At 46.1% G+C, this 10,828-nt stretch overlaps 3 protein-coding genes across 3 annotated transcripts; 1 reads left to right on the top strand and 2 right to left on the bottom strand.

The window, feature by feature from the left end:
- The first annotated feature begins 724 nt into the window (after window positions 1-724).
- LOC120456627 (probable RNA-binding protein EIF1AD) lies at window positions 725-1,919 on the top strand. The gene is made up of 2 exons (XM_039643552.2): window positions 725-995; window positions 1,282-1,919. The coding sequence occupies exons 1-2, from the start codon at window positions 833-835 to the stop codon at window positions 1,596-1,598; spliced, it is 480 nt and encodes a 159-aa protein (XP_039499486.1). The 5' UTR covers window positions 725-832; the 3' UTR covers window positions 1,599-1,919.
- LOC120456617 (centrosomal protein of 97 kDa) lies at window positions 1,886-5,435 on the bottom strand. The gene is made up of 8 exons (XM_039643543.2): window positions 5,164-5,435; window positions 4,579-4,739; window positions 4,058-4,515; window positions 3,638-3,996; window positions 3,310-3,570; window positions 3,077-3,253; window positions 2,562-2,991; window positions 1,886-2,492 (listed from the first exon to the last, which is right to left on the bottom strand). Exons 1-8 carry the CDS (start codon window positions 5,168-5,170, stop codon window positions 1,931-1,933), a joined length of 2,415 nt encoding a protein of 804 aa, XP_039499477.1. The 5' UTR covers window positions 5,171-5,435; the 3' UTR covers window positions 1,886-1,930.
- A 342-nt stretch (window positions 5,436-5,777) lies between these two features.
- LOC120456193 (tubulin polyglutamylase TTLL4) lies at window positions 5,778-10,451 on the bottom strand. The gene is made up of 8 exons (XM_039642876.2): window positions 10,298-10,451; window positions 8,941-9,578; window positions 8,140-8,605; window positions 7,707-8,078; window positions 7,456-7,642; window positions 7,224-7,394; window positions 6,157-7,165; window positions 5,778-6,074 (listed from the first exon to the last, which is right to left on the bottom strand). Exons 2-8 carry the CDS (start codon window positions 9,550-9,552, stop codon window positions 5,919-5,921), a joined length of 2,973 nt encoding a protein of 990 aa, XP_039498810.1. The 5' UTR covers window positions 9,553-9,578; window positions 10,298-10,451; the 3' UTR covers window positions 5,778-5,918.
- Window positions 10,452-10,828: the final 377 nt, after the last annotated feature.

Genomic DNA, 10,828 nt, shown 5'->3' with positions numbered 1-10,828 from the left:
AACAGCCCAAACAAAAAACCCGCCCAAATTTTTAATTTTTTTTTCATTTTATTTTTTTTTTCTGCAATTTCTACCGAAATTTCTCGTTAGCACTTCCACTACCTGATGTAGTCGATATAGTAAACAACTGTTTTATAATCTCATCCATTTCTAATTCGGCCGTTTTGATAGACTCAATAGGGATATTCTTTGGTTCCTGTGAGCTCTTAATGCTGTTTACAGTTTCCCTGATCGCTGCCTGACCACTTTCTATTCGGACCAGTCTCTCCTTGATGTCCTCCGAGATAGTTTTCAAGGAATCCTGCAGAGCAGTCAGCTGAACTTGTATCTGATCTGTAGTAACCAGAGGAATGGTATTTCCTGTCAGAGATCCAATATGATCGCCAACAATAAGAACGCAGAACAAAACGACTCCCAACTTGAACATTTTTGGCACACTTTTGAGCTGCGATTGCGATTGCTAGTGACAATAGATTCAAGATAGTACTGAAGCTCTAAGGCGCAAAAACCTTCTCTTATAGGTGTCTTATTAACTATGTTCAGTATTGTGCTCTTACTAAAGCGTCTTCTTTTAGTGCAAATCGTATTGCGACGGTTATAGTTTCAAATTTTTGGCGCAATTGCTAATTCTGCGAATAATTGTGCAGCACTGTTTTTCAGTGTTATGCGGAATCGCTCGCAGACTCATCGCTAAACATTTCGATCGATAGTACCACGACCTGTGCTGTATCACATCACTAGCCCAACAGCTGATTGTACACAAAACAAGACAACAATTGAAGGAATTTCTTTGATTGCAATTCGAAACAGATATTTTATTAAAACCCCCACAATGCACCGATCCCACCCGAGTATCAGTCGTCGCAAGCACCTCATGAAGGAGATGATGGAGGACGACTACGCCCTGCCCACGGAAGCACAGCAAATCGCACGGGTCATCAGCAGCCGGGGAAACAATCTCCACGAGGTGGAGACCGTGGAGGAGAGCTTCCTGGGTGAGTGGAGAATCAAGTAGAGGAAAATCCCATTGTTGAAAGTTTTCTATTTAAATTCGAGGATTTTCATTGACCTCTTAATGATGGCCACAGTTTCCTTGATGGCGGTCAATCGGCTTTGGTCGGCTGCCTGTCGTTTTTATATATTGTATATAATTGTTTTATAATTGAATATAAATCAAACCATAGTTGTGTCAAAGTTGAAAGACAAGGGAATCCCATCTAATGATTCGATTCTATATACAGCAAGTTTAATCTGGAATCACTTATCTCTCTAACCTTTCAGTTTCGATGCCCAATAAATTTCGTAAAAGCATGTGGGTAAAACGAGGCGACTATCTGCTGGTCGAACCGATTGAAGAGGGCGATAAAGTCAAAGCCGAGATTTGCAAAATACTCACACCCGAACATATAAAGGAGTACACAAAAGCTGGCATTTGGCCGGATAAATTCACTAAGAAACCTGTCCCGGAGGAAGGCACCAGCCAAAGCAAAGACGATTCCGATTTCGAGGATGATCTCCTGCCCAATACCAATCGTCCTGTAAATCGTGATTCCTCCGACGAAGAGGAAGATGAGGAAACATCCAGCGAAGAGGACTAAACGACGTACAAATACATAGATAGGATATTTAAAAATTTGTCAAACTGAGTCGCAATCCTTAAAAGTTATTCCCGTAATCAAGAACACCTTTTGTGCTTTACAAAAAGATTGTATTTACTATTTTTTTCATACTATTGTTTAGTCTTCCACCATCTCTACATCTCAGGAATGTAACAAAATAATGTGTCTGTGAATGCTAGTGCTACTTCTAAGTTCTCGTAACCGATCTACAATTGTTGCAAAAGCTACACAAAAGCCTACAAAAAGAATAAATAAGCGCTGAGATCGACCCTTAAAGCGTTTATGCTCCTCATTTATTAACTGCGATTTGTTTATGGTTCTCTATCGAGATGAGCAGATTCATTGCTCTCCTTCAGGTCGACATCATTCAGTTCATCGATTTTGGGGCAAGCCAAAGCTTCATGCTTGGATTCCAGGGCCAAGGTTGAGGGCCTTGTTTTGGTGAAGGGAAAGTTGGTGAGGTCCTCGATTTGAGGTGTGTGTACAGCAATAAGGTCCGTCTGAGTGGAGCTGCAATCAATGATCTCGGCCTGTTTCTTAATAGCATCCTGTGGCAGATTGCACACCATGGTGAGGCAGTTGACAATGGTTCCAATCGAGCTTTGCAGCATTTGAACCTGATCGGTGAGCATGGTGCATCTTTTTGCCAAATCATTTACCACGGCGGCTGAATTTTGATCGAGACTCAGGTGGCCAGACCCTCCGCCATTCGAGTCCTCCCCCTGTTCCGCAGTAGCAGGTATTCCCTTGGGATCCACCTCCATGGTGGACACCTTTTTCCACAGCGCATTGATGGCCTGCATTTGCAGCTGCTGAATCTTTCGCTCGTTCTCGAGCTGGGCCTTCGTAAGTAGCATATCTTTGCCGAGTTGCCTAAAAAAGTAGATAGACAGACCATTAGAAAAAGGTGATCTGGGACACCTTAGTAGAGAGAACACCTACTCAATATACTCCTGCGTGCGTCGTCGTTGCAAACGTTCGGCAATGTCCTTGTTAGTCTTCTTGCGTGTGTGATAGCCTCGCCACATCTTTTGGATGGTAACGGCTGAGGACTCCGTGACGTGTTCGATCAACCGATCCTGGCAGTTCAGGTTGTTGTCCACCTGCTGCTTCAGCTGCTCCTGATGCATCTGCTGCTGCTTTTGAGCGGCCATCTTTCTGATTGCCTTTAGTTTCTCGATGTTGATCTGCTCGCCGTCGTCGTCAGTGCTGAAGCCGCCGCTATCGGCCAATGTTCCCGATTGCTGCAGTTTCTCCTGTAGCTGCATTTTGTCTCCGCTGCCTTTGGTTGCCATCCTTCGTGGACTGCTCGTGGGACTTTGGTTCCTCTTTAGCTGTGGACTTCGCACTCTCGGCAAGTTAAGTTTGTTGTCTTTAGAGTAAATGGGTAAATAAACATAAATATGTATAAGTAACCTGTGTCGTTCTAAAATTCTAGAGTAACAACTACTGGCTACCTTTATTTTTGTTGACCTTGGTCTTGTGCAGCTGAGGGTTTAGAGCGCTAACCGTAACTCTTTGGGCCACAGCGGCGGGACAGACATCCGGACTCATCAGAGTCTCTGGCACTGGGACCATTTTCGAGGCAGCCGCCAATGGACCCCCAGATGGAGTTTGACTGATGAACGTTTGATCTGTAAATTGATTGTTACTTTTGGTATCATTTCCCCTATCTTTCATGGTTTCTTACCATTGTAGGGATTGGGTGTTATATTTCGTGGCGTGGACTCCGTGGAATTGTATGTCTTGGTTGTCACGCTGCTGGACATACCGCTGCCGGCTAACGTAAAGCCTTCGCCATCGTTCTTAATGTTCTCAATCAGCGAAATGCTCATTTGCAGCGAATGATTCGAAGATCCATTGTCGCTAACAATGCTATTATTACTGCTGTTCCCGTGATAGCTATTGACCATGGACTCCGGTGATCCCTGGCGGCCACTCAAGCGGGAGACTTCAAATCAAAGATAAAAAAACATTGGTTATATATAAAAGGGGTAAATAAAAGGTTAATAAGTTACATCTCGGCGACTGAATGCGACTCGTGGGCTTTTTGCGATGGGATGAGGGCGAGGTGCTAGCAGAACTATTTGCGTTATCCATGATCTCTTCCTGCAGCTGCCGCTGATGGTGTTGCGCCTTGCTGAGAATCAAGCGGAGCTTCCTATCGTTTTCATTTTCCAGCGCCTTGCCCACCAGCGGGCACACAGAACTCAGGTATTTTGCCAAGCCAGACTGCTCGCCCACACGGAATTGGCGACCACGTCCCTGGCTATACAGCCATTCCGCCTTAAGACTCTCAATAGGATCGACCACAAAGCCATCGATGTACTTGAGGCTCATGCACCAGTTCAAAACAAAAGGTCGGTAGTCAAAGCCACTGAAAAAAATGTTAAGTCAGGCGTTTGAGATTGCCTTTAAGGTTAATTAAGCTAACTCACTCCAAACTGTTGGTCATGGTCACACAGGGATTATCCGCAATGGAAATACTCAGCAAGTTGCTCAGATGAGACAGCGTACAGATCTCGTTGAGATCGTTAATGCTATTCTTGGCCAAAGTAAGGGTTTCCAAGGAGGTGGGCAAACACTTGTCGCACTGCCTCAGATGCGTCAAGCGATTTCCGTGCAAATATAGCTCCTTGAGATTGCGCAAATAGGACATATCCGAAATGCTGCCAATGCTATTCTCTGCCAGATTTAGGCACTCCAGATTAACATTCGTGTTCAAATGCTCGATGGTCTTGATGTTATTCCCCTCCACATTCAGTACGCGTAAGTGGATGCACTCCTTCAGACCCTCGATAGAGAGTATGCCGTTGAAGGACAGGTTCAGTTCACGGAGGCAGTGCAGCCGGCAGACGCCATACATTCGCAGCAATTGATTCCTAGCCAAGGAGAGCTGATAAGTTGGAATTTCAGTCAATTATGAACTTCTTCTATTAAACAGCATTTCGCATATCACCGTTTCAATTTTAAGGTACGAGTCTATGTTGTCGATCTTCTGCAGCTCGTTCTCATCCAGGATGAGCTGCCGGATGCTGTGCGCATCGTCCTGTTTGGGCACCTTCTTCAGCTTCTGCTTGGACAAGTTCAGGATGTGCTTCTCCTCGCCACTTTCGTCGCCTGTTTGGGATACCAAAGCTCAATGTATTACTAATGCATTTAAGAACGTTAACTAAAGGTAAACCCATTTAAATATACTATCAGAATCAGAAGAATAAATTATAAATTATAATTATATAAAAACACGCGCTAGGAAACACATACTGCAAGCTTTACTGTATATGTGTACATGTTACAAAACTGATGACTTCATCGGGGGGCTGGACTTTTCAAGAAGATGGAGAGGAGGTCAGGGCGCAGGTGCGTCCTTTTCAGCCTTTTCAGGACCTCGAAGCCCCCGCCGAGTACACTCAACATTAACCCCAACTCCCCAAAAGCAGACTGCAAATTCCTATGCAGCCAGCACACAGATTACCCCCCAATCATATCGTGTGCATAGTTAGCTATAGTTAATGCTTAGTCTTTCGAAGCACTGGCCTCTTACCACTCATTTTGCTGATTGGCAGACCAAAATTCCAACGCTGCTCCCAATTTTCTTTAAGCAGCAGATGCTTAGTGAAAAATCAATGGGCCACTTTTTTTTGCTCGCTGTATTAGATTGGCGATTTCCGAATTGTGCAGCTCAGCTGTCCCGATTGCAGTCCTTTGGTTACAATCCGGTCTTATAATTCAGTCCACGCCATGGTTTGCAAATTTAGTTTTTATTTTAGCGCCGCGCAATGCAGTGAATTTTGTTGTTTATTGTTATTATACTACACTTATCGATAATTGGAGGCGTGAAGCGGTTATCGGCAGCTTGAATACTCAAGACTGCGCCACTAGTTATCGATTACACTGTGATCGCACCTGCGAAAGCCCGCCAATTTCAAAAATTTAAGTTTCATTTCCAATAAGAACTATTTAATTGAAAAATATCTCTCCCGTTTGAAGAATTTAAAGAAAATTTAAAAAACGCAATATATTTAAATAGATTATATTTTTTCACGGATAATATGTTTTTACCACACTCCGTGGTGTTTTTTGTTTACTGAAATAACATGTGATCCAAATTTAACCTAGCCGCTTCCACCAACCAGGACATTGTGAGCATAAAGACGATCGAAGTTAAGAAAATTTATTGAGTGGAGACAATTCCGAAGCAAATTTGAACGGGATGCCGGCGCAGCTGAGAGCCGGGAACGGAAACGGAAATGGAAGAAGTAATGGTGAATTTGTGCGAATAATGCGTCGGCGGTGGTTTCAGGACTTAATCTCGATGCAGGCATCCGGACTCGGCACCATCTCGCAGCCCTCCTGGTTGACGGGTTTGAGCATGGCCAGCGTGGTGGCACCGTCCAAGACCTCATCCTTTCGCACGTGCAGCATATCGATCTCGGTAAGTGCAACATTTGGTTCCTAGATAAGAAATATGACTTGAAAATGGACTACAGAAGCGGTACGGAGGGGGAAATTCAATTGAATTGAATTGATCGTTCACCTTTTCCATGGCGGCGTCCGACACCTGTAAATGGTATTTGTCCCGGCAATACCGCGACAGTAAGGCAATGCCCATTTCCCGATTCTTCGCGTACTTCGTCTCCCAGGCGTCCAGCAGGCGATTATAGTAACGGGCATTCTCGACATAGCGCAGGTATACATGAGTGCCGGAGGTGGGGAATATCCGTTCCAGTGGCTGACACCTGGCCAGCTCGTCCTCGGCAACGATCAGGCAACGCACATCATCCGGCAGCAGATTATCCAGTATGGTATCGACATACTCCTCCCGGAATTCGATGCTGCGGTTAGTGTACTGGTTGTGTTTGCGCACCTCCTCTGCAGTCAGGCAGGTGGTGAAGATGCGTTTGTCATGGCACAACGGACCGGTCAGATTGAGCTCCTCCAGGATTTCCGCCTGCTGACGTTCGTTCAGCTTAGGCGGCACCTGATAGAGAGCCGTATTCAGCACGGCCTGAATGAGCGGACCCTTCACGTGCAGATCCAGTGGCAGTTCCGAGTGCAACGACGGCGATATATTGATCTCCAGCAGCCAAGGCACTAGATTCTCATCCAGGAGCACATCAAAGCCAAACAGCTCAAAGCAATTATAGCGAAAGTTCACATTCTGGCGGTACATGCGATTCAAGCCCGATTCCCCGCTCACGATGCCCTTGATGACCAGATTTCGAAGAGTGGCCCACAGGCGCTTAGTGTTAACGCCACGATTCTCCAGGCAGGACCACAGCGATTGCAGTGTCCACTTGTGGCCCTGGCAGGCATTGAAGTCCTCGTTCTTCGCATAGTTCTGCGAGAACTTGTTGATGCTGTAGTTGGTCAGGTGCATGCAGCGCTCGTCCAGATTGCTCAGCTCCGAGCTGTACTTGACGGACGCGAAACGCGCCAGTCCATCCTTGTACATATAGATGCGGAGTGGGTTAATCGAGGTCAGTACCACATACAGACGCATATCGAACTTATTGTCGTTGATCAGCAGCGGACGTTCAATGTATCTGAAAGGGGACAAGTTTGTTAGGGAAGATTTTTGATGAAGAAGTTTTGTAGACTCACTTCTGGACCACCAGGGGACGATCTTTGGGAAATTGACTCCATTTGTTCACAATGCGTATGCCCGTTCCACGGGCACTCGCCGGCGGCTTTACAATCCACTTTGTCAGTTTTGAGGCGTTTTTGGGCCACACCTGGCGCAGACTTTCCAGGTCGTCTGGCATGATGTAGGATCTGTTACAGGAAAATGCGAAAAGATTATAGAAATGCAAAGTTGTATTTGCGCAATGCTCACTTTTGCATAAATCCAAACTCCTTTTTGCCGAATTTCTTCATATTGTTGTAGATGCTGCGCCACATGGTGTCTTTTCTACCGATTCGGAACGAGCCGGGTATGTGATTGTACTTCTGGTGCGATCGAATGGTCCTGAAGCCGGGACTCTTCATGTGCTTCTCCCACACGGCCATCCAGTCGGTGGTGTCTGCAACAAAGTTAAAACAATTAGATGGAGTTATTAGTTTCACAGTAATCATTCGTAGACGCACTCTTGATGATGCGGAAGCCCGAATTGAGCACCACTCGCTTGACAATCTTCGGCATGACGGGGCTGAGTTTCCATTTGAGGACTCGATGCAATGCTGCCGGCATTGCAGGACCCTTGTCCGCGTGGGACGTAAAGTTCAGGTACGGCGGAACGTGCGGGAAGAGACTGGGCGATAGGATGGCCTCTGGACGGAAATAAACAGACGCCTCCGAGTCTGTGGTGCGCACGGACTCCTTTGATGGCGTCTTCTGCGGCAGCAGGCGAGTGTGCTTGCTTTGGCGCGTCTCCGTGTTGTCCTCCTCCAGAAAGAAAGGCGTGCCCACATACTCCTCCTCCGAGTCCGAATCGTCGTAGTAGTTGATGTCGTCGATGGCTGAAAATGTAATCAAGATTAGAGGATTCCCTTTGAATACATCAACTATGTTGATTGTTACCCGCGCACGGATCGTCCTCGTGCCTCCGGTCGTTATCGTGACCGGCTCCCTTGTTGAGCGAGACACCCACATACGATGTGACGTGATCTCCGCCTGAAATCCGCGGGCTGTGGAACTGCGGCTGGCTGTTCTGGGGCGCATTGGCGTACAGCGAGGCGTAGAGACTCGTCTCCAAAGCTGTGGCCGCCGACTTGGTCAGCCCGTTTTGGGTTAGAAGTCTGCTCTTCTCCTCCTGCTGCTGCGTGTTCAGCATGCTGCTGCCGTGGAACGAGTTCACCACGATCTTGCTGGGCGGCGACGGCTTGAGGGTTTGTGTGCTTGGGCAGGACATGTTCGACGGTGGCACCTTCGCCTGGATGGGCGGACTGAGGCTGGAGCGCTTGGAGCCGTTGCCGTTGCCGTTCCCGGCTGAGTTGCCCGCCGTGTGCTTGGCAAAGGCCTCCTCCCTTGCGCGCTTCAATAGCATCTGATTGGTTAGTGGAGCGGAGGCGGTAACACGTAACATGGAATGCACAGGCGGATGGGACAAAGGAAATTAAGACATGCAGGTTAGCGGGGTTTCATAAACGGAAGGATATCATAGTGAAATGTGATTGATAAATCTGAGGGGTACTCAGATATTTTCATGAAATATTAGTACTTGTATTAATAAGTTAGAATTTATGATAGCACACAATCTTTCATTATTAAGCATCGAAAAATAATTCTAAGCCCTAAATAAATAAATAAACAAAGACACAGAAAGTGATTCCCACCGATGGTTACATGGATACAAACAAATATCATAGGCAACACGCTCACCTGGACTTTCTTGTACGGCTCCGATTGGAGCACACTGTTGGCCACGACGGGAACATTTGTGGCCGCGGGGGCTACCTTGGGCGGGGAGCTGTTGGCCGGGGATCCCCGGATGATGATGCGCTGCGCGGCTGCCTTGGAGACACCTCCTCCTCCCAGCTGCGCCACCTTCTCGGGCGACAGCCGTTTGCGCGGCGACGGCGGTGATCTTTGCTTTTGGCCAGGCGGCGAGTGGCGTGCCGAGACGGAATCGGATGCTGTGGCTCCAGCAGCGGATCCTCCACCGGCTGATCTGCGTTGCTGTGGAGTGCTGGCCTGGATGAGCCGGCCCTGATTTCGATTCGGTGCGGCCAGGTGCGGTTGCAGGTGGTGCGCCGAGGCGGGCACGTGATTGTGGTGGGCCAATTTCTTGCACATGACCATCTTGTCCTTGTACAGCTCCACCTCCTCCAGCCAGGACTCGTGGAAGTCGAGTATCTCGATGCCCTTGCCACTGCGCTGGTGTCCCTGATTGTGGTGATTCTGGTGGTTCTGCCGTCCCGTCAGGCTGTGGTTCTCCTTGGCGGCAGTTCCCGATCGGGCCGACGTTGTCCTCTTCTCGGTCATCTGAGCCATATTGAGTTTACAGGTGATTTTGATAACTGCAAGTGATTATTATTTGGTCATTTCTCAGTTTGTATTTTTTAAATATTGTTTTTCTTATATTATTTATTACATTTTTATAAATTGGTTTGACTTAAAGCACTGTTTTTTTTAGTAAAGAAATTAAAGATAATGTTATAATTTTTATTTAGATGCAAATTTGTGAACACCTGCAAGACTGCACCTGCTCCGGATTCCCCAAAAATTGGGAGAACTATTTCAGTCGCGTGCTGGTCGAATTTCGAAATTGGGTTTTCGAATGGGTTCAAGGTGGCTGATTTTTTCTATTTTTTAATTGACGGTGTTTCAGGTTATTACTTCACCACTTGGGGCGGTGTTTGTGTGCGCGGCGGCGTGTCAATGGATGGCTATTTTCGAAAACCCATGGCACAGCCAAGATCATCCAAGGAAAATAGAAAACCAATAAAAACAAAAAAGATCGAGAAAAATACAGAATGGGGGGCACACTTCGTTCATCGATTGCCAATCGATCAATAGCAACGAGATGCGTGCCAAAAAAAGAGGAGCAGACAAAAATAAACAAGACTTTCGCCTTCAATGAATACGCACTGCAACATTCAAAAATTTCAATTGGCGCGAAGAATGCACAATCGTTATCGTTCTTGTTGTTGTTTCCTACAGCCGGCTTTTGCTGCACTTGTGTGCGTGGGTGTATGTGAGAGTGGCTTTGCGCGCTTGTGTGGGTGTGCAGACTCACCTTAATATTTTTTTTTACATACGCACAACGAATTTAGTTTAATTACACAAACAAACCGAGAATCATAAGACAGCTATCGACACGAGGACTCGATTTGAAAAGTAATCCATATACATTTACATATGTCCCACTCGGGATTTTTGTTTGTGTTTCAAGCAGGGATGGGAAATGTGTGAGAGCTAGTGTCTCGATACTAATCGATATTTGGGAAAAATATTTTTATTGTGACAGCTCGCACGTCACGGCTTGTATATATCGATATTGTTATTTTATATATGTGGCAGCGCTGTTCCAATTATCGCTGATTTCTTGGCGGGCAATTTATTTCTATTCTATTTCTTCCACTTGTTTCCTAAGACATTGTTAAAAACCTTTTTTTATATACAAGTTTTGATATCCCGAAATTCCATATATAAGAATGATTTTAATCAGTCGTCTACAATATAAGTAGACTTTTAAATTTTTTTAAATAACTATGTAATCTAAAAGTGTCGCTCAAAAATAAATCGTTTTAAAAGACGTTTTAACAGT

The sequence above is a fragment of the Drosophila santomea genome, chromosome 2L (assembly GCF_016746245.2).
Source record: "Drosophila santomea strain STO CAGO 1482 chromosome 2L, Prin_Dsan_1.1, whole genome shotgun sequence".
Lineage (NCBI taxonomy): Eukaryota > Metazoa > Arthropoda > Insecta > Diptera > Drosophilidae > Drosophila > Drosophila santomea.
This window is presented reverse-complemented; position numbering and strand designations above follow the sequence as displayed.

Coding starts and splice junctions, on each gene's coding strand:
- LOC120456627 (XM_039643552.2), top strand. CDS start 833: ATGCACCGATCCCACCCGAGTATCAGTCGTCGCAAGCACCTCATGAAG. Junction 996..1,281: donor CGTGGAGGAGAGCTTCCTGG/GTGAGTGGAGAA, acceptor CTAACCTTTCAG/TTTCGATGCCCAATAAATTT.
- LOC120456617 (XM_039643543.2), bottom strand. Junction 3,997..4,057: donor ACCATGACCAACAGTTTGGA/GTGAGTTAGCTT, acceptor CATTTTTTTCAG/TGGCTTTGACTACCGACCTT. Junction 2,493..2,561: donor CGCACGCAGGAGTATATTGA/GTAGGTGTTCTC, acceptor CTACTTTTTTAG/GCAACTCGGCAAAGATATGC.
- LOC120456193 (XM_039642876.2), bottom strand. CDS start 9,552: ATGGCTCAGATGACCGAGAAGAGGACAACGTCGGCCCGATCGGGAACT. Junction 7,643..7,706: donor GGGCTTCCGCATCATCAAGA/GTGCGTCTACGA, acceptor ACTTTGTTGCAG/ACACCACCGACTGGATGGCC. Junction 7,395..7,455: donor GAGTTTGGATTTATGCAAAA/GTGAGCATTGCG, acceptor TTCCTGTAACAG/ATCCTACATCATGCCAGACG.